The sequence below is a fragment of the Ctenocephalides felis genome, unplaced genomic scaffold, assembly GCF_003426905.1.
Source record: "Ctenocephalides felis isolate EL2017-DRISC unplaced genomic scaffold, ASM342690v1 CF-g0.4_SCAFFOLD_01170, whole genome shotgun sequence".
NCBI classification, from domain to species: domain Eukaryota; kingdom Metazoa; phylum Arthropoda; class Insecta; order Siphonaptera; family Pulicidae; genus Ctenocephalides; species Ctenocephalides felis.
In genome coordinates this window covers 14794125-14817783 of record NW_020537324.1, presented here as the reverse complement: position 1 = coordinate 14817783, position 23659 = coordinate 14794125, and the positions used below count along the sequence as shown (strand labels likewise).

Genomic DNA, 23659 nt, shown 5'->3' with positions numbered 1-23659 from the left:
TTACATTAAACAGTAGCCTGGACCATTCGGTGGTTGTGATGGTATACCACGTCTATTCATTCTGCAGGAATGTTCTTCCAATCGTTTGGACGCCTCATTCGTATTATCAGCGTTCTGAGCTGACCACAATTTTTCAGCTACTGCCGATGCACGTGGCCAAATCCTATAAATCGAATTAAATGTGAATACGATTGTTAATTAAATATATTTTATTTCTTTACCTTTGCAAAACATTAGTTTTGTCTACATATTCTGCCCACATGCAAGCCTCACCGCCAATTACCAATTTCTTTTGTTTGTCGTCTCCAGGAAAATCCCACGGGTCACAGTTATAATATTTGTTCCAATCACCACCGCCAGATATTTGGCTTAAATACCAGCAAGTGGAAAGCAAAGCTGGAAGACCAGCCCCGGTTACCTATATAATTCTGTATATAGTAAGGACATACAAGAAGTAGTGACTATTTTATTTCAATACGTTGTTATACGCTTTTTTTGTTCATTTATCGTCAAATTTATAATTAATATCTAAAGTCAATAATTACTTGATTGAGCTTTTGCCTGTGATCACCAACCCATATATGTACAATGGTTCCATTTGGCAGAATAACACCGTTATCGAATACTTCTTGCCACACTAGAGCACTTGCGCCCAATTTAGTGGTCATATCCACTAATCTTTGTATGAATACTTCTTCCAATTTTCTAACATTTTCAATACCTAAGAACTCCATTCGTGCAATTAATTCAGGATTACTCAACCTATGGTTATAATTAAAAATTTATGATTTTATAAAATGTTATTTATCTATGGATACATTACATTGTTCTCACCAGCAATTGAATCCAACTTCATCACCTCCAAGATGCAAGTATTTATCTAGAAACACCTCACTGATCTCTTTGAGTAGATTTTCGAAGAAAGTATAAGTTGTGTTTAAAGTTGGATCAATTGCCCCATAAGTTCCATCTGGTTTGCCATCTTTGTAGCATGCAGTTAGTATCTCAGGATGCGATACACCCCAGGATCTTGTATGTCCTGATAATATTGTGATAAAATTGTAGTTAGCAATAATGTTTTTTTTTATTATTATTGGGTATAGTGATTTGCAGTTAATTTAATTTATTAATATATTTAATCTCACCGGGAGAATCAAATTCAGGCATGACTCTAATTCCCAATGTTTTGGCATAGGCAATTATGGTTGCGATATCTGTTTGCGAATAAACCATGGTTTGATGAAAAGCGCCCTTTTCGCTAGATAAAAATAAACGTGTTAACTAATAAATCGTGGCATGGAATATGTTATTTCTCTTACCTGAGTTCAGGGAATGTAATACTTTGGTATGGAAAACTTTGGTCATCAACAATGTGCCAATGGAAAACATTCATCTTATTATAAGACATTGCGTCCAGAATATCAATAATAGTTTTTACAGGCATAAAGTGTCTGGAAGTGTCTAATAATAATCCACGGTGTGAAAATCTTGGATAATCGACAATTTTGGTGCCTTTAATTTGGATCTGAAAGAAATAACTTTTCAATATCTTTCATAAAAGTTGTTGATAGTAATTGAATAGAAAGGTCCAGAATCAATTTTACATGCAATTCAAAGTTTTTTTTTTATTAAATTATATATTAGAAAACTTACGGTGTTAGATTTTTCGTCGAGGAAGACTAATTGTGAAAAGGTCTCTAGACCTCTGATTACTCCCCAATATGTGTTTGCAATCAATCTGGAGTCACTGCCTGCCACCACATTGAGTTCGTCTGGAAAATTATTTTTATTATTTTGTAGTAAATTCAATAATTTGATATAAACTGTTTAAAACCACTACACCCTATTTTTTGGAACTAATGTTATTAAATAAACAGTTCAAAGAATTTTAAATTGAAAAAAAAATTAAACATAAAGTAGATTAATTGTATAATGATATAGATAAGGAAGTCAATATAAATATTAAAGATTACGGTGTTTTTAATTTTGCTAACTAAATTAGACACTACAGTTAATACTGCAATCAAAATACACTAGTATAACTACTTCAATCAAAACTTACAGTGCTCGTCCATATTTGTATCTAATGGAGTTTCACATGTTCCATTGAGGAAAACTTTCAATGTACTCAAGGTTTCACCTCTGAATAGTAGTCTGTTTTTCTTCCATGGTTTTGGTAAGCTTTTTACCAAAATATTTTTGTAGCGTTGGAGGGCTGCATTGATATTGGCACAATCGTTGATCTCATTCTAATTGAAATTGAAGAAACAAAATGGAAAAGTGTTAGGCTCTTTAAAATATGATTTTATTTATTAAAATTTGTATTTTTGTTTACCTGGAATTTGAATTCATAAGGATTCAGAGAGTATATTTCGTTGTTGAAGGTTTGTTCTTGAGGTTTGGGCCAAACAGCTCCTTGTGTTGGCTTGGTTCTTGGGCCTGGTTCCTCGATGTAATCACATGATACTGCATTTAATACTAATAAAAACACAGACAGTGTGGTAATGAAACGCAACATTACCATTTTCCGACAATGCTTTCCCAAATAAAAATAAATACTGCTGAAATCGAATAATTAAAATTTCGATATTATATTTACATGGCAATATAATAATATTTAATATTTTTATTATAATAATATATTGTGCGAACTGAAATAAATTTACAGCTGTGGTAAAATGTACTTGGACCAGGTGATATTGCTTTTTGTGTTTTATTGATAAAAGGTCATTTAATTTGAAGCTTTCTTGCTTTTCTCTTGTTATGTTGCTTGTTAATAAAATGCACTATTTGAGTACTTATTCTCCTTATTTTTATTTGAACAACAATTTGAACTTAAAGGTTCTGCCAGCTATATTTCCAAGTAAAAATTCATATCACTACTGATTGAAGCGGGTATCGAACTTGGCACCTCTGATTCAAATCCCATCTCTTTGAATAATATTGATGAATACAAAATCTTACCTTATGTAACAATTTGAAGTATATAATCCTAACACAAATTAAAAACTCATCAAAAAGACTATTATTTATCAAATTTATATGCCCAATTTATCAGTTTTTTGATAACAAATTGGAGATGAGCTGCAGATTGTTCAATTTTGGTAACTCTCAAATTTTTTGAACTTTGCACAAAACATGGGTATTTCTTTTTTAAATTGTATGTGAAATCAATTTCTGTGTGCATATTTATTATAATTTTTGTTGTGCAGTGCACGTTAAGACATGGTAATAATTAAGGATTATTTATGCTGTTAAGGTATATGAATTTAATGTTCATAATTTTTTAATTATTCTGTTTTTTTAACATATTTGGGTATTGGTTTTCTTAAGTTGAATACCTAAATAATAAAAATGCATTCATAATATTTGCTTAAAATTCACACCATGCAATTTGCAATCTATTGAAAACTGAGTATAAAGTTCATATAGATACATTATATTTATTAAAAATGCTTACTTCTGGTCTTCTAGATGCATGATTATGATTGCTAATAATTTGTATCTGAAACGAGATATGAGCAAATTTAAATTAATATTTTTGTGAATGATTGTTCCTTTAAATTGATGATAACCCTCCGGCAATAGACCCTCAAAATTATTTAATGGAGACTTGCATGGAAAACCATCTGAGTTGTAATGAAGATTTTTCAATTGTGCCTATATTTACATTTGTTACATGCAAAATTTATGGAAGCATATTTTTGATAAATTTATTATACAGCGTTTATTATACTTAATCTTTCTTTATTATGCGTATGGCAATCTTTATGCATTTTAGTATAACCGTTATGGAATTTTTTTTTATCAAAAACGCGTTATCATAACCAATAAAAATCTAAAACGTAATTTAAAAACAGCACATTAAAATAATTTGCAATTCATTCAATTCTCATCCAAGTGCAGTGTGCAGGCAATTGGCATTGTTTTCGTGTTTTATATCTGAAAATCTACTTTGACGTGATAATTATAGATAATAATTATAATTACATCAAGATTATAATTTTTAACAGTAATCAGAACTTAACGAGTTCCAGTGTTAAGTCTTTAATGATGTGGCTGATGTATGATGGCAACTCAATCGATTGTCCTGTCTTCAATTTTTGTAATTCTAATGCATTTTTTATTGATGCACCAAGATTGACTAGAGCCTGAAATAATATTTATTATTATTCATAACAGCTTGCCATGAATAAATAAATAAATGCAGAGTATTGGATATTTTTATTTGGGAACATATTGCTTTTTATGTTCTCAAGTGAAAACTGATGTGACTGCTGATTTAGATTAATAACATATCAATATTGAGAAATAAAAGTTACCTTAGTTTATATTATTTTTTTATTTTATCTATAAAAATACATATAATTCTATAAAATTGCATATGCCTGTTTACCAAAAGTGTGGTATATAACAGAATCTTTTTACATTAAACAGTAGCCTGGACCATTCGGTGGTTGTGATGGTATACCACGTCTATTCATTCTGCAGGAATGTTCTTCCAATCGTTTGGACGCCTCATTCGTATTATCAGCGTTCTGAGCTGACCACAATTTTTCAGCTACTGCCGATGCACGTGGCCAAATCCTATAAATTGAATTAAATTTACCCACAATTTTTAGATAAAAATATTTTATTGTTTACCTTTGCAACACATTGGTTTTGTCTACAACTTCGGCCCACATGCAAGCCTCACCTCCGAGCACCAATTTCTTTTGTTTGTCGTCTCCAGGGAAATCCCATGGGTCACAGTTATAATATTTGTTCCAATCACCACCGCCTGCTATGTGATCTAAATACCAGCAGGCGGAAAGCAAAGCTGGAAGACCAGCCCCTGTTATCTATATAATAAATGAACAAAAATAAATGAATCAATATTTAAAATTGTTTATAGTCTAATTTATAATGAATATCTAAAATCAACAATTACTTGATTGAGCTTTTGCTTTTGGTCACCAGTCCATATATGTACAATGGTGCCATTTGGCAAAACAACACCGTTTTCGAATACTTCTTGCCACACTAGAGCACTTGCGCCTAATTTAGTGGTCATATCCACTAATCTTTGAATGAATACTTCCTCCAGTTTTCTAACATTTTCAATTCCTAAGAAATCCATTCGTGCAATTAAATCAGGATTACTTAACCTATTATAAAAATAATGGAAAATGTTATAATTACATAATGTTATTGTTTGTCTAGAATAACATTATTCTCACCAGCAATCGAATCCAACCTCATCACCTCCAAGATGTAAATATTTATCCGGAAACACCTCACTGATCTCTTTCAGTAATTTTTCGAAAAATATGTAAGTTGTGTTCAAAGTTGGATCAACTGCACCATAAGTTCCATCTGGTTTACCATCTTTGTAGCATGCGGTAAGTAACTCAGGATGCGATACACCCCAGGATCTTGTATGTCCTGATAATATTGTGATAAAATTGTAGTTAGCAATAATGTTTTTTCTATTATTACTGGGCATAGTGATTTGCAGTTAATTTAATTTATTAATATATTTAATATACTCACCAGGAGAATCAAATTCTGGCATGACTCTAATTCCCAATGTTTTGGCATAGGCAATTATGGCTGCGATATCCGCTTGCGAATATACCATAGTATAATGAAAAGCGCCCTTTTCGCTGGATAAAAATAAATATATTAAAAAATCAATTTTCAAAGTGATATTTCATACATATATATATAGTAGCTTGCAATATTCTTTATTCATATCATTAATATATAATAAAGCGTTAGGGCGTAAAATATGAAAAGTATATTTTTTCTATTACCTGAGTTCAGGGAAGGTAATACTGTTGTATGGGAAACTTTGGTCATCAACAATGTGCCAATGGAAAACATTCATCTTATTATAAGACATTGCGTCCAAAAGTTTGTAAATAGTTTTCACAGGCATAAAGTGTCTGGAGGTGTCCAATAATATTCCACGGTGTGAAAATCTAGGAAAATCAACAATTTTAGTCCCTTTGATTTGGATCTGAAAAAAAATAATTTTTATTAATTTGCATAAAAGTTAATATTAATCATTGCGTCATATAAATATAATTATATCTTTGCTAACTTTTTAAAACTTAAAATTGATGTTAAAACTTTTTCTGGGTTAAAATTTATTCCTGTTTGTTTAATAAACGTAGTTAATTTGGATTGTTTTAATGTGTACTGTTATATATTAGAAAACTTACGGTGTTAGATTTTTCGTCGAGGAAGACTAATTGTGAAAAGGTTTCTAGACCTCTGATTACTCCCCAATATGTGTTTGCAATCAATCTAGAGTCACTGCCTGCCACCACATTAAGTTCGTCTGGAAAATTATTTTCATTATTTTGTAGTAAATCTAATAATTTTATATAAACTGTTAAAAATCACTACGCTCTATTTTTTAGAAATAATGTTATTAAATAAATAGTTCAAAGAATTCTAAATTGAAAAAAATTAAGCATAAAGTGTCGATTAATGGTGTAACGATATAGTTTAGGATATCTACATAAATATGAAAAATTACAGTGTTTTTAATATTACTAACTAAATTAGACACTGCAATTATTACTACAATCAAAATTCACTAGTAATTACTTCGATCAAAACTTACAGTGCTCGTCCATATTAGTATCTAATGGAGTTTCACATGTTCCATTGAGGAAAACTTTCAATGTACTCAAAGTTTCACCTCTGAATAGTGTTCTGTTTTTCTTCCATGGTTTTGGTAAACTTTTTACCAAAATATGTTTGTAGCGTTGGAGAGCTGCATTGATATTGGCACAATCGTTGATCTCATTCTAAATAAAATTGGAATTGGAGAAAGTTTTAGGCAAAATGTGTTGTGAAATATACTAATTGATCATATCCAAAAATTATCTAACATCTGGGGATTGGGAATTTCATAACCGTCGATAAAAATATTTTCATATATGCTTTTATCTACAGAGAAGATAAGACTTAGTCGATTTTTTATAGCAATCAATAACATATTTTTAGCCTATATTGTTACTGGTATTCTATTTTTGCACCAATTCAAAAATACAGTATGTATTCCTGAACATTTTGATTCCTAGTTACCTGGAATTTGAATTCATAAGGATTCAGAGAGTAAATTTCATTGTTGAAGGTCTGTTGTTGAGGTTTGGGCCAAACAGCTCCTTGGGTTGGCTTGGTTCTTGAACCTGGTTCTTCGATCAAATCTCCTAGTACTACACTTAATACTAGTATTATGAACACAGACAATGTGGCAATGGAACCCAACATTGCCATTTTTGTAGAATGCTTAAATAAATACTGCTGAAATCGAGTAATTAAGGTTTAAAATTATGCTAAGACGCGCACAATAATATTGTAACACAATATCTGTGTTCGTGTAATTTACATACAAATTAAATATTTTTACATATCTGCGATAACTTAACTGCACCGAGCGAACCATTACTACTTTATCGTTTAAATGTTTTTTAGCCGAATTAAATATAAAAAGTCAACCTATATTGCAATTAACCCTTTCCACCCAATATAATAATTAACCCTTCCCACTCGGATGCCGCCGCTACGGCGGCAAAATTCATATAAATCTTGGAACTCGCGAGTGGAAAGGATTAATTGTTTATATAAATGCAGACTGAAATCAATTTACATCTGAATGGTATATAGTTATATTATTGTTAAGTCGTTTAAATGGTGTTATGGTCATATAGTTAAAAATGCAGTTATTTTGTTTTTTTTAATATTTTATGGATAAATAGTCCCCTAATAATAATGTTTTAAAAATGTATAAATAAAATCTGATGGGTTTTTGTACTGGTTTGCGAACTGAGTCAGCATAATACATCAAATAGAGCGCTTTCGTAAAGTTGCTCTTTAATAAAATTTAAATTACGTTTAATATACAATTCTTTAAATTATCATTGTATTTCATTTATTATGCTTTATTTAGGCTCTAAATTATATTGATAAAAACAAAACTTACCTTATGTATCACTTTGAAGCATGTAGTTCTATCACAAATTAAAGACTCATCAAAATTAACTTTTGTTTATCAAATTTATATGTCCAATTTATCAGTTTTCCGATAACAATTTGGAGATGAGATATATCTATCAATTTTGATTCCCAAATATTTTAATAAATGGAAAATACGTGTATTTTTTTTTAAATTTCATGTAAAAAAATCATTTTTTTAATTTTTTACTATTTCACTTATGTTGACCATTAAATAGTGAATAATGAATTGCGCTACTTACTATTCAAATTAATTAAATAATTAATTATTTAAATTATTTATATAAAATTGCTGTGTACAATCTTATTAGATTATTTTTTATTTTTAAAATACTTGAGAATTATATTTCTTAAAGTATTTATATAAACAATAAATGTACATTCACAGTCTTACAATTCATTGCAAACTGAATAAAGTTTAAAATTAAATAAAATGTCCTCTGACTCATGATTGACAAATGAAAACATATTGGAAAATTCTTATTAAAGTGTTACAAATAAATCAAAAGTGTTACTGTATTCTCTGATAGGTAAAATATGTAATTGGTTATTGTTGTAATTCCATGATAATCGTCTGGTTGATAATAATTAATCAATAGACACATATGGAAAAATATTTGAGTTATATCATATGCTTATCTTAGATATTCTAATTTTTACAAATGTTACAAGCAAGATTTTAATCAGCTGATTTTAGATAAATATTTTATACATATATTAATCGATAAGGGAACACTTGGAATTTAACACTTTCACGAACTGTTTTACTTCGAATAAAATACAATTACTTCAGTAATATATAAGAAGTGGGCATATGATATTAAGCTAAAGTCACATCCAACGTTTTGGTAAATAGAACATACTGATAAAGGATATGTTTGTTCCAACAATTTTTCAAGGGGCTAATGCTGCAAAGAACATCAGTTCTTTGTATCAATATCATTTGTTTCTATTATCTCAATGGATTTGGTTTAAAATTTCTTGATACTTCTGCTTCTCCCTTAAGTCAGGCAAAAACCAGGGCCATTTGGAGGTTGGGCTGGTATTCCTCGACGGTTCATGCGACAAGAATGCTCTTCCAACCTTCGGGCCGCGTAACTTGTATTATCTGCATTCATTTTTGACCACAATTTTTCAGCCACCGCAGAAGCACGAGGCCAAACTCTGATAAAATACAAAATCACAAAATATAAGAGATAGAGTTCTGTATGGCAATTCGTTTATATGCAAATATTTGAGGCGAATGTTTGAATAATATCCAGAACATCAGATAACAATGTTTTGCTTGTAGAAATAACTCATCGTCAGTCTGTTTGTATTTGTAGAAATATCTTATTATTTTTATTCAGATGACACCTTATACACAACCTTCATAAGATAAAAAAATTGGAAACATTCCTTCTTTATTGTTTTGTGTATACACGGGAAGTTAATTATAATTAACTAATTAATTTCAGAATGATTATATACTGAGAAAACATAATTAGCTACTCGAACTTCCTAGCCAAAACATAAAATTCTCTTTTGGAAAGTTGATATTTTATCAGCTGATCATTAACCATCTCAGCCATAACTTTTGGTACTGAGATTTTCTTACATAATTTTAGGCTCACCTTTGAAGAACATTATTAGCGTCAACAACTTCTGACCACATACAAGCTTCTCCTCCTAGGACTAAATCTCTTTGGCGGCTATCACTTGGAAAATCCCATGGATCACATTTGTAAAATTTCAACCAATCTCCTCCAGTTGCCAAATGGTCCAAGTACCAACAGGTGGAGAGGAGGGCAGGTAGACCGGCACTTGTCACCTGAAAATTAAGGTTTATCTCAATCATAAATTAATTAATTAATTATTATATACATTAGGGTGGTCCTTAATATGGACATTTTCGATTTTCCTTGCTCCCAAGGGCTCAAATGGTTCCAAATTCATAAAAAACAAATCTCTGTAAGTTTTAGCTCTTAATATTAACTTTTAGATAGTGCGCAGTTCAATCAAACTTCGTATGGAAATAGCATGGAAAAAGTTTCAAAAATTTTGCAGAGCGTAGAATTTTCAATAAAAAATGACACAAATTTTAACTTTTAATTCATTTGTCGCTAAGTTATTCCTAAAAATTTATTTTTTATTTTTTCAAATTTTTTCCATGCTATTTCCATACGAAGTTTGATTGATTTGCGCACTATCTAAAAGTTAATATTAAGAGCTACAACTTTCAGAGGGTTTGTTTTTATCACTTTGGAACCATTTGAGCACCTGGGAGCAAAGAAATTCGAAAATATCCATATTAAGGACCACCCTAGTAAAATCAATTTGCTATTATACAATTATGTAAGATTTTATGATTAGGTTTTTATGTCATTGTTTTACACCCAATTAAAATATTTGGCATATTTATTCATGCTATAATATTTCATTTCATTTCGTCGGTTTGTTCGATTGATTGTAATACAAATATATATATAATTTTTATCAGGCCATAAATCAATAGTAATAAATAAGATAAAATTGGGAAAGAAACCTGTTGTAGTTTAGCTTGGTGATCGCCTGTCCATATGTGCACAATTGTATCGCTTGGTAATAATACACCATTATCAAATACTTCTTGCCAAACCAGAGCACTTGCATTAAATTTTGTTGTCATATCCACCAATTTTTGTATATACACCTCCTCCAATTTTGTCAAATTTGGTATACCCATTGCTCGCATTCTTTCATTTAAGTGGGGATTGTTTTGCCTAGAAGAAACAATTATATTATCATCAATAAAATTAAGTATCAACGACGGATTAATTTCAATCTTGATCATTAATCATTCATTACCAGCAGCTGAATCCAACTTCATCACCACCAAGATGCAAATATTTATCAGGAAAGACTTGAATAATTTCCTGCAATAATTTTTCCATAAATTCATATGTTTCATTGAGTGTAGGATCGATGGGTCCTAGGGTACCATCCAATTGTCCATTTGTATAACATGGAGTTAAAATTTCTGGATGTGCGACACCCCATGATCTTGTGTGTCCTATAAATTAATAAATTTGTTGGTTGATGCAACAAGTTGTAAAAATGAGCTATGTTTTTTTTACAATTGTGGAATGTGGAAATACGAACCTGGTGAATCAAATTCTGGCATAACTCTGATTCCTAACTTTCCAGCATACTCTATAACTCTTGCAATATCTTGTTGAGTGTATACCATACTTGAATGGTAAGAACCCATCTGACTGAAACATTATAAAATAAAAATATTTTCTAGTGTAATTGTATATAGTGCAGTAAACGGAGAGGAAAAAAGGGTATAACCTCTGATTTTTTTTACTGTGCTCCGAATTGAATGAAATTTTGGAATTAGGTTCATCTTACCCTCAAGTTCAAAAGTGAAAACAATTCGGGTTGCGCCATCACCCTATAGGGGGATGACACCCCCTCTCAATTGTGTAATTACATTTTTTCAAAATAACGTCGGAAATCGATAGAAGAACTAATTATAAGAAAAAATGTCTTTTATAGTTTTTCAAAAAAACTAATACTTTCCAAGTTACTGGCCACTAAAGATTCATATATTTTTGGCGTTTTTCTTCGTTTTTTTGCAAATATCTCCTAAAATATACATTTTAACGAAAATCATGTAATGAACAAAATAATGTCAATAAAAATATTAATAAATCGGTATTACATAAAGTGTTCTAGGAAAAATATTAAGGAAGATTTGAAAGAGCAAAGCCGTTTTTTATTTCGTTCAAGATTTAATTGTTGTATTTAAAGCCATCTAGTGTCGAGGTTTTACATTTTATGCATTTCGGTAAAATTGGGTTTTATAGTGCTCAACATAAGCTTTAAAATAAGTGCTGTTACAAGTTTTTTGCGTGTAAAATGAGTGAGCTATCTAGCAAATAAGAAGCATATACGAAGTTTTTTTCTTTTAAATCACATAGTTTAATGAGCGCCATTTCCACCAGAATTAAAGTAATTCACATTCCATCTAGAATTCACTTCATTATAAACATCTTAATGGATTCTAGCAGATTCACTACTTTAGTACAAACTATTTTCAGAAAACTCACGATTTTATAAAAACTTTTTTTTCCAATTTGCGCGGCCGCGCAGTCTTTAAACATTCATAACTTTGTCAATTTTTGTGTGAAAGAAAAATAATAAAAAACAAAAATAAGCTAGAAAGATCCCTTTGATTTTTATCTATATGCTTTTATACGTATCTTTTATTTTTTTGAGATATAATGAAAATAATTTCGATTTCTTAAAAAATTGGAAAAAAAAGTTTTTATAAAATCGTGAGTGTTCTGAACATAGTTTGTACTAAAGTAGTGAATTTGCTAGAATCCATCAAGATGTCTATAATGAAGACAATTCTAGATGGAATGTGAATTACTTTAATTCTGGTGGAAATGGCGCTCATTAAACCATATGATTTAAAAGAAAAAAAACTTCGTATATGCTTCTTATTTGCACGATAGCTTACTCATTTTACACGCAAAAAACTTGTAACAGCACTCATTTTTAAGCTTATGTTGAGCACTATAAAACCCAATTTCACCGAAATGCATAAAATGTAAAACCTCGACACTAGATGGCTTTAAATACAACAATTAAATCTTGAACGAAATCAAAAACAATTTTGCTCTTTCAAGTCTTTCTTAATATTTTTCCTAGAAAACTTTATGTAATACCGATTTATTAAGATTTTTACTGACATTATTTTATTCATTACATGATTTTCGTTAAAATGTATATTTTAGGAGATATTTGCAAAAAAACGAAGAAAAACGCCAAAAATATATGAATCTTTGGTGGCCAGTAACTTGAAAAGTATTAGTTTTTTTGAAAAACTATAAAAGACATTTTTTCTTATAATTAGTTCTTCTATCGATTTCCGACGTTATTTTGAAAAAATGTAATTACACAATTGAGAGGGGTTGTCATCCCCCCGGGTGGTGATGGCGCAACCCGAATTGTTTTCACTTTTGAACTTGAGGGTAAGATGAACCTAATTCCAAAATTTCATTCAATTCGGAGGACCGTAAAAAAATTCAGACCTAAAACGCTCCGTTTACTGCACTAATAGTATTACCATGTGAATTTCTCATATAGTTGTTTGTGAGTATTTTTACTTCTACTCTGTTAGTTACCTTAATTCAGGAAAAGTATAGCTCTCATATGGAAAACTTTGATCATCAACAATGTGCCAATGAAAAACATTCATTTTATTATATGACATTGCATCTAAAAGTTGCATGATTTTTTGCAGAGGTATGAAATGTCTTGATGTATCGAGCAAAATTCCTCTATGAGAAAATCTTGGGTAGTCATAAATTGTAGTTTTGTTTAACAATAGCTATAAGGAAACAACAATAAATAAATCAAATATTGTGAAAAGTTATTTGAAATTTAGTCAACTTAGGATATTTACGACGTGCTCAACTGGATCAGCATAAAGTAATTGTGAGAACGTTTCCAATCCTCTTATAATGCCCCAGTATGTTTGGGAATGCAAAACTGATTCTCCTTGTACGGGAGAAATTGTCAAACTATCTAAAATTATAAATTCATAAATACTTTTTCAAAGTTGCAAATCGACGACATCTAAAAAATGGTATGTTGACTACAAACTAACATAATTTAACAGCTTGGTGAGTCTCTCACATTAGTAAATTTTCAATTTTTGTGCCATCATTTATTACTTGTGCAATATATTTTACTTACATGTTTCATTCATGTTGGAATCCAACGGCAAATCACATGGACCTTCCAGGTTGATCCTTAACGAATTCAGGTAACTCCTGGAACTCCTTCTACGACCAGGACATAATTTTCTGTTTCCATTACAATGGCGCGAAGTCATTGGTAAAGTTCTAAGCATTATGCCTTTGTATCTTACTAACATCTCATCTAGATCTTTACATGCTGTGCCTTCATTCTAAAGAAAATGGGACTTCTTATATTATCATATATTTTATCTTTATCGATGACCATAAACCAAATTTTTTTTGTGTCCTATGCTTTTGATTTTGGTATAAAATAGATCCAAAATCAACCCTAGCCCTTGAAATAATTAGTAGTATCAATTTTACAATAAAGTTGCGATAAAAGAATGATGAGGGCAATGAAGAATATTTATTAAACTAGGTGTAAGTGGTATTTTGCTTCACGTTAGAGTTGTATAAAAAGCGACAAATTTTTCGATAATTAATTGCAAAGAAACAGCCTGACCAATTATTATAAAGAAAGCATGATCCCTCAACTGATATCTTTTAGACGATTTTTAAAATTTCAAAATCGGTTTGTATTTTTGCGCAAACGTGGACGATAATTTTTGCATTTTTCTGCTATATTAAATATTTGAAATCGGTACAATCCTTTTTCAGAAAACGTCGACGAATGGTCAAGTTTTAGCTAACATACATTCATTCTTCATACCCACAGACTTTTTCCAATTTTGGTGTCATTCAGAAAAACTTGAAAAGTAGAGAAAACATAAAATGATCTTATCGGATTTTCTGGCAAAAATATATACTTCTTTGGGTAGTTAATAGTATATCTTATAGATAAAGTACTCAGTCATCATCATATTCAAGAGCAAGGTTACGAAGACATTATTAGTGTGGGATACTAATAATGTATCTCGTAACCTTGCTCTTGATTTGATGATTTACATTTATCTTAAATTACAGATTTTATAGTTTAAAGTTGCATTGATTCAATAAAGCACAAAATCAAAACTTCTCCAAACATACCATACAATATGAAAAAATAGGAAAAATTCAGTTATTTGAATTCCTTTTCAAATACCATGCAGATGAAAATTGAAGTCAGGTTCAATACAAATTATTTTTCATATAAAATTAATTAAATTATTAGCTAAAACTCGACGTTTTGAGAATAGCTTTTTAATTCTATAAATAACCGTGTCAATGTTCATATAATAAAATCTTAGTAAAAATATCATCCATAAATAAATATTTAAGGTCAAGGAGTCAACAAAACATACTGACATGTATTAAAGTCTTATTTTAAACGTCATTAAACAGTGGTGTTTGTCTAAATGATTTACATTTAAGAATGAAATGATTCTTTATTTAAAATTTATTCCTGCAAAGTATTCTTGGAAATATCAATATTGATAGCAATGTATTGAACAAATATTATGTTACTTAAAAGATGCATCTTGTTTGATAATGGATGAGATTTATCAATGTAGTAACCTTTAACCTAATGTCAATTTAGAGGGGATCCCAGTGAACTTTTAACCTAATGCACACATTTCTAAAAAATTATTTACACATATAATTTTTAATAATTTTCAATCGATCATAGAAGATTGAAGAGAAGATTACTTCTAGAAAATAGATAAACTGTCCAAAAATGTCCATTAAAATGTTTATAATGTGAAACTTATTTTTGGAAATAGAGAAGCATTTTATTACATGGATATAATCAATAAACAAAACGTATTTAATATTAATCGCATAAATTATGAAAAGTTAGGGATAGTTCAAAAGTTTCAAAATTCAAATATGAAATGAATTTGAAGGGGTATTTCTAGAAAAATCAAGTTCCATTCAAATTGTTATGAGAGTCATGTTGCTTTTATTAGAACTATGTTTATAATTATAAAATATGCGTTTTCAAATAATTGCATAAATGCATGGAATCATTTGTATTTCTAACAATAAATTATTTAAATATTATATTTTGATTTGTACCATAACGAAATGTTCGAAGAATACTGAATATTTTCAAATAGATTATTATTAATATTGTAACATTGTCTATTATTTATAAGAATTATATAAACTGAATTGCAAAGTTGAAATTATTTGTTCAAAGTATATTAGTACTATAGTCAGAATTAAAAATAAAATCTGAATTATTTCCGAAATATAAAAGTTGAAACAAATTTTTTTTTCAAAATCAATTATTTTGTTGAGACAAGCAGAAAGTTCTTTGAATCATTTAAATCGAACGCTTAGTTCTCTCAAAAACTGCCATTTTTTGCACATTTAGCTCCGTATCTTCGAAATGGCTGGGCCTGCCTTTGTCAAAAACTAATAGCCACTTCTCCCAATCATCACTAATTGAATATTTTTAGATTATTCAAATCGTCCACTCAAAAACTCGATTTCTATTTTCTGCACTCTTTGCTCTTCATCTCCGTAACTGCTGGACCTGCCTTTGCCAAAAACTAATCAACACATCTCTCTGTCAATAGGAGTCGAATGTTGAACCATTCGAATCGGTTGATCCGTGCGCCCGAAAACGTGACTGGAAATTTGTATCCATACATACATACACACACACACACATCCATTTTTTCTGAGGTATGCCAAAATGTTTAGAAACCTTCAGAACGTCGAGAAATGCAAAAATTTTCAATTTTGATTTTTGGACGATTACAATAACCTACGGGAAGTTAATAAAGTGATGAGCGTTTTTTTTAAATGGATATCTATGAGATCATTAGGTATTTTTCTTTGGATCCTGGTTGGGAGTGTTTCTAAAAAAAACTCTCTGTGCCAAACAGTTTGAGTATTCGTCAATTCTTTTCTTATAGTTTGCTGATTTTTGTTTAATATCTACGATATTATAAAAACAATTTTTCAAGTTTCTTTCTAAATCCCTCCCTGTTGAACAATTCTTTTCATAATATAGGAACGCATTTTCCTATACGTGAGCAAATGGTCGGAATGAATCCCGCTGATCTTAAATACCGATTCGTTAAACTTAATTTAACGGTCGTTGATATGCCTTTGTGCATAACAATCAGATGTCTGAGCTTTGCGTGTGTCAAGTTATTTATTTTTCTCTTTTTTCATATTAAAACTTGTAAGGCAAGTTTCTCGGAATTTTGGGAATGGATATGTAAACATTTATGTAAAAATCGTACATTATAAAATAAAGAAACACAAAATCATATGATAAAAGATTTGTTATGGTATAGAAATAAGGGAGCGTGCAATAATCACGTGAACGAGTTTTTGAGGATTCTGGGACCTCCCCTCCCCCTTGGTGATACATGGTGATATTCAAAATTACCCCCCCTCTCCCACCAAACATCATATGTATATTTAATTACGTGAAAAATCTGTAAAATTTTTGATCTTTTTTTTTGAAAATGTTCGAATTTTCTGAAAAAAATCAGGTAAAAAATAAATACACGTGATATCTTACTATACCCCTCTCTCTCCACGTAATATTTCGTCATTTTCTGTCAGACCCCCCCTCCCCCTAAAAACCTCACGTGATTACTAGGCGCCCCCTAACATGCAGATGTAACAATTATAATTATCTAATTTTTTTCTTACCACGAAAAGAAAGACCGATGGCCGAACTACCATCACCTCATTTGTGCTTCGTTGTTGCTGAGGTTTTGGCCAAACCTCACCTTGGGTGGCTTTCACCCTAGGACCAGGTTCTTCTATCCAATCCCTGTATGCTACACAAATGGAGCAACATACCATCACTAGTAACAAAGACCTAATCATCTTTTCTGGAAAAAATCAAACCATCACTTACATTATTAACTTCCCGTAAGGTAAGTTATAGTAATCGCAAAAAAATCGAATATGAATTTTTTTTATATATCTTTACGTTTCAGAGGTTTCTGAACATTTAGGCATACCTTAGAAAAAATGAATGTATGTGTGTGTGCGGATACAAATTTTCGTCGACGATTTCGGGAACACCGATCGACCGATTTGAATAATTCAAAAAACGTTCGATTCGTATTGATGAGGAGACTTGCTGATTAGTTTTTGGCGAAGGCAGGGGATGGCCGTTCGGAATATACGGGGCAAAAAGTGCCAGAAACGGTAACTTAGTTTTTAAGATAATGGAGCGTCCGATTTTAATAATTCATTACATTCAATACATTTTACTTGTATTGACAAGATGAAGAGCTGATTAAGTTTATGGGAAAGCAGGTCCAGCGGTTATGGAATCTCAATAAAAATAAGTTAAAAAAATGTCATTTTGCGGTCAAAAATGTTTACAGAGATTTTAATAGTGTGTACACATTTTGTGTAAATTTTTTTGGATTCCGTACCAAGATTTTTAATTAAGTTCCAGCAATTTACTATTATCATTAAGTTCCAGCAAAAACTATTAGATTTTCATAAATCTAAAAAGTAAAGAAAATTAGATATACTAAAATATTGAGAAACTAATGGGGCGCATGGCATCGTGCCTTAAGTCAAATTGCTGGAACTTCCCGTACCGTAACGAAATGTTCGAGGAATACTGAATGTTTTCAAATAGATTATTATTAATATTGTAACATTGTCTAATATTTATAAGAATTATATAAACTGAATTGCAAAGCTCAAATTATTTGTTTAAAGTATATTAGAACTATAGTCAGAATTAAAAATAAAATCTGAATTATTTTCGATATACAAAACATTTTTTTTTTTTGAAAAAAAAAGTTGAAACAAAATTTTTTTTCCAAAATCAATTATTTTGTTAAGACAAGCAGCAAGTTCTTTGAATCATTCAAATCGGACGCTTAGTTTCTCTCAAAAACTGCAATTTTTTACACTTTAGCACCGTATCTTCGAAATGGCTGGGCCTGCCTTTGCCAAAAACTAATAAACACTTCTCCCAATCATTACTAATTGAATGTTTTTTAGATCATTCAAATCGGATGTTCCGTTCTCTCAAAAACTCGATTTCTATTTTGTGCACTCTTTGCTCTTTATCTCCGTAACTGCTGGACCTGCCTTTGCCAAAAACTAATCAGCTCATCTCCCTATTAATAGGAATCGAATGTTTTTTAAACCATTCAAATCGGTTAATCCGTGCGCCCGAAAACGTGACTGGAAATTTGTATCCATACATACATACACACACACATACATCTATTTTTTCTGAGGTATGCCAAATGTTCAGAAACCTTCAAAACGTCGAGAAATGTAAAAATTTTAAATTTCGATTTTCGGCCCATTACAATAACTTACCCCACGGGAAGTAATAAATATATATTAAAAGATTAAAGAGCACTTGCACATAAAAAAACACATCATAAACAGTTAACGCCGGCATTAATCTCTGTTAATAATTAACAAATTAATCTACATTTGAAATAAGTTTAGCAACTAACAGAATATATATATATATATATATATATATATATATATATATTATATTTATATTTTTATATCCGTACCTTTTTTTCTACCAACTTTTATTCCATGGACTATGTGTTCCTTTTTGATGCACCACTAATATAGATGTGTATATAGTTTTTCGATATCGTGCTTCTGTATTATGTACATAAAATGTTTATTTACAAATTTTATATCTCACTTTATTTGTTTTCGATAATAGCAAATTTATATATAAGTTGATAATTCCAGAAAGAGAATTGGATGATGTGGGAAGTAACGCACGTTATTTTATAAGCATCGTTTTTTTAATCATTTTATTTTAAAGGAATATTTATATATAATATTAGTAGTGACCTCTGTTAGAAGAGAAATGTAAACAGTATAGTTTAAATATATAAATTAAATCATATATAATTAAGAAATACTATGATTCTTGCTTATGAAGAAAAAAATATTTTTTAAAAATGATATTTATTTTGGACAAAAATTAAGAATTATATAACTCTTAATATTTGTCCAAATTTCAAGAATTATATATAATTTTTTATTTGTAATTCATTACATTATGTAAAAAGCGAATTGCCTGTGTATCTTTAAGAAGTAGATGACAGTCTGAATATTTAAAGTCTTTATATTGTTTTTTTCTCAATTCAATTTAATTGCTTGTAAATGATATTTATAGAATGTTTTGTAACCTTTTGAAACTGTCTACAACAGAAATTTCTATACAACTAATGGTGTTCTATGCAATACAAGTGCATTATTGAGTTTAAATGGATGATAATAATATAATAAGAGTGCCATGTTCTGGCAATTAAAATTGTACATACATTTTCAATCGCAACTTTTTGATTTTTAAAATTATAAATAATATTGATTAAGAGACATCTTACAATTCCACAGTAAGTGCAATCTACTGGGGCTGCATTAATTGCAAACAGATACGTTTGGAATTTTAATCATTTGTAAATTTTAATTTCAATTTTAAAAATCCATGGACTCCTATACGTGCCTTTTAAGTTCTAAATCTCAATAAGAGAAGGACATATATAGTATAAAGCGATATATAAATGTATATATTGATATTTCTTTAAAACCGGGAAATAATTATATCCAAATCCAATAGGAATCCACTAAGATTCCTGTGGTTCTAAAGCGATTGCATGCAGCGCCTCTATGCAAAATCGTTCCCAATTTGTTGGGAACTACGTAGTGACTATCGGGTTCATATAGTTCTGTGTTAGATGTCGCCACCGACCTGTACGTAAAACGTTTAAATATGAGTTTAAATATTAAAATATGAATTCAAAACAATAGTGGCCGATTGGATGGAAACGAGATATATAAATCAATCTTTTCTTTTATCTATGATATAAATGTATATTCTGATTTATATATTATGTGATGTCTGCTAGCTGCCTCAGTTTGAATGAGAATTGGATACACTGGTTACAAATGTATACAGTGATTTGTACATCATTAGATACTATAGTAGCACTGAGTAGCATATACTATACATTTTAAGTATTAAGTTATACCTCATTCCATTCCATATTATATATATATATATATATATATATATATATATACTAGCTGACCCGGCAAACGTTGTTTTGCTAAGTAATGTATATTCTGATCAATTTCTAGAGATATTCGGATATTCAGATATTCCGGATATTCAGATATTCCGGATATCCGAATATCCGAATATCCGAATATCCGAATATCCGAATAGCCGAATAGCCGAATATCCGAATATCCGAATCTCCGAATATCCGAATATCCGAATCTCGGAATATCCGAATCTCGGAATATCCGAATCTCGGAATATCCGAATCTCGGAATATCCGAATCTCGGAATATCCGAATCTCGGAATATCCGAATCTCGGAATATCCGAATCTCGAAATATCCGAATCTCGGAATATCCGAATATCTGAATATCCGAATATCCAAATATCCGAATATCCGAATATCCGAATACCCGAATATCCGAATATCTGAATAGCAGAAAGTTCTTTGAATCATTCAAATCGGGCACTTAGTTCTCTCAAGAACTGCCATTTTTTGTACATTTAGCTCTATCGGAATATCGGAGTATCGGAGTATAGGAATGTCGAAATATATGAATATCCGAATATCCGGACATTCGATTATCCGAACATTCGATTATCCGGACATTCGTTTATCCGGACATTCGATTATCCGGACATTCGATTATCCGGACATTCGATTATCCGGACATTTGTTTATCCGGACGTTCGATTATCCGGACGTTCGATTATCCGGACGTTCGATTATCCGGACGTTCGATTATCCGGACGTTCGATTATCCGGACATTCGATTATCCGGACGTTCGATTATCCGGACATTCGATTATCCGGACATTCGATTATCCGGACGTTCGATTATCCGGACATTCAATTATCCGGACATTCGGTTATCCGGACATTCGATTATCCGGACATTCGTTTATCCGGACATTCGATTATCCGGACGTTCGATTATCCGGACGTTCGATTATCCGGCCATTCGATTATCCGGACATTCGATTATCCGGACATTCGATTATCCGGACGTTCGATTATCCGGACATTCGATTATCCGGACGTTCGATTATCCGGACATTCGATTATCCGGACGTTCGATTATCCGGACATTTGATTATCCGGACATTCGATTATCCGGACATTCGATTATCCGGACATTCGATTATCCGGACATTCGATTATCCGGACATTCGATTATCCGGACATTCGATTATCCGGACATTCAATTATCCGGACATTCAATTATCCGGACATTCGATTATCCGGACATTCGATTATCCGGACATTCGATTATCCGGACGTTCGATTATCCGGACATTCGATTATCCGGACATTCGATTATCCGGACTTTCGATTATCCGGACATTCGATTATCCGGACGTTCGATTATCCGGACGTTCGATTATCCGGACATTCGATTATCCGGACATTCGATTATCCGGACATTCGATTATCCGGACGTTCGATTATCCGGACGTTCGATTATCCGGACGTTCGATTATCCGGACATTCGATTATCCGGACATTCGATTATCCGGACATTCGATTATCCGGACATTCGATTATTCGGACATTCGATTATCCGGACATTCGATTATCCGGACATTCGATTATCCGGACATTCGATTATCCGGACATTCGATTATCCGGACATTCGATTATCCGGACATTCGATTATCCGGACATTCGATTATCCGGACATTCGTTTATCCGGACATTCGATTATCCGGACATTCGATTATCCGGACATTCGATTATCCGGACATTCGATTATCCGGACATTCGATTATCCGGACATTCGATTATCCGGGCATTCGATTATCCGGACATTCGATTATCCGGACATTCGATTATCCGGACATTCGATTATCCGGACATTCGATTATCCTGACATTCGATTATCCGGACATTCGTTTATCCGGACATTCGTTTATCCGGACATTCGTTTATCCGGACATTCATTATCCGGACATTCGATTATCCGGACATTCGATTATCCGGACATTCTATTATCCGGACATTCGATTATCCGGACGTTCGATTATCCGGACGTTCGATTATCCGGACATTCGATTATCCGGACGTTCGATTATCCGGACGTTCGATTATCCGGACATTCGATTATCCGGACATTCGATTATCCGGACATTCGATTATCCGGACATTCGATTATCCGGACATTCGATTATCCGGACATTCGATTATCCGGACATTCGATTATCCGGACATTCGTTAATCCGGACATTCGATTATCCGGACATTCGATTATCCGGACATTCGATTATCCGGACATTCGATTATCCGGACATTCGATTATCCGGACATTCGATTATCCGGACATTCGATTATCCGGACATTCGATTATCCGGACTTTCGATTACCCGGACATTCGATTATCCGGACATTCGATTATCCGGACATTCGATTATCCGGACATTCGATTATCCGGACGTTCGATCATCCGGACGTTCGATTATCCGGACGTTCGATTATCCGGACGTTCGATTATCCGGACGTTCGATTATCCGGCATTCGATTATCCGGACATTCGATTATCCGGACATTCGATTATCCGGACATTCGATTATCCGGACGTTCGATTATCCGGACATTCGATTATCCGGACGTTCGATTATCCGGGCGTTCGATTATCCGGACGTTCGATTATCCGGACATTCGATTATCCGGACATTCGATTATCCGGACATTCGATTATCCGGACATTCGATTATCCGGACATCCGATTATCCGGACATTCGATTATCCGGACGTTCGATTATCCGGACATTTGTTTATCCGGACGTTCGATTATCCGGACGTTCGATTATCCGGACGTTCGATTATCCGGACGTTCGATTATCCGGACGTTCGATTATCCGGACGTTCGATTATCCGGACATTCGATTATCCGGACATTCGATTATCCGGACATTCGATTATCCAGACGTTCGATTATCCGGACATTCAATT

At 31.7% G+C, this 23659-nt stretch overlaps 2 protein-coding genes across 2 annotated transcripts; both read right to left on the bottom strand.

Moving 5' to 3' along the window:
• On the bottom strand, positions 1 to 8064 carry LOC113366880. Its single transcript, XM_026608527.1, has 19 exons — positions 7979 to 8064; positions 7081 to 7296; positions 6614 to 6800; positions 6207 to 6325; positions 5796 to 6001; positions 5533 to 5645; positions 5220 to 5424; positions 4931 to 5147; positions 4645 to 4841; positions 4429 to 4587; positions 2336 to 2561; positions 2063 to 2249; positions 1654 to 1772; positions 1320 to 1525; positions 1146 to 1258; positions 835 to 1039; positions 546 to 762; positions 222 to 418; positions 1 to 163 (listed from the first exon to the last, which is right to left on the bottom strand). Exons 2-19 carry the CDS (start codon positions 7270 to 7272, stop codon positions 1 to 3), a joined length of 3228 nt encoding a protein of 1075 aa, XP_026464312.1. The 5' UTR covers positions 7273 to 7296; positions 7979 to 8064.
• A 716-nt stretch (positions 8065 to 8780) lies between these two features.
• Positions 8781 to 19330, bottom strand: LOC113366879 (beta-hexosaminidase subunit alpha-like). Its single transcript, XM_026608526.1, has 10 exons — positions 19199 to 19330; positions 17370 to 17524; positions 13741 to 13954; positions 13448 to 13569; positions 13167 to 13372; positions 11131 to 11243; positions 10837 to 11041; positions 10535 to 10751; positions 9624 to 9820; positions 8781 to 9174 (listed from the first exon to the last, which is right to left on the bottom strand). The coding sequence occupies exons 2-10, from the start codon at positions 17517 to 17519 to the stop codon at positions 9012 to 9014; spliced, it is 1587 nt and encodes a 528-aa protein (XP_026464311.1). The 5' UTR covers positions 17520 to 17524; positions 19199 to 19330; the 3' UTR covers positions 8781 to 9011.
• Between the last annotated feature and the right edge of the window lie 4329 nt (positions 19331 to 23659).

Bases quoted from the DNA above. Each gene is read 5' to 3' on its own strand.
- LOC113366880 (XM_026608527.1), bottom strand. From the start codon at position 7,272: ATGGCAATGTTGGGTTCCATTGCCACATTGTCTGTGTTCATAATACTA. The intron at 6,326-6,613 runs GTAAGTTTTGAT...ATAATTTTCCAG, and splicing joins TACTAATATGGACGAGCACT to ACGAACTTAATGTGGTGGCA. The intron at 763-834 runs GTGAGAACAATG...TTATAACCATAG, and splicing joins GAAGTTGGATTCAATTGCTG to GTTGAGTAATCCTGAATTAA.
- LOC113366879 (XM_026608526.1), bottom strand. From the start codon at position 17,519: ATGATTAGGTCTTTGTTACTAGTGATGGTATGTTGCTCCATTTGTGTA. The intron at 11,244-13,166 runs GTAACTAACAGA...ATAATGTTTCAG, and splicing joins TATACTTTTCCTGAATTAAG to TCAGATGGGTTCTTACCATT. The intron at 9,175-9,623 runs GTGAGCCTAAAA...GTATTTTATCAG, and splicing joins GCTAATAATGTTCTTCAAAG to AGTTTGGCCTCGTGCTTCTG.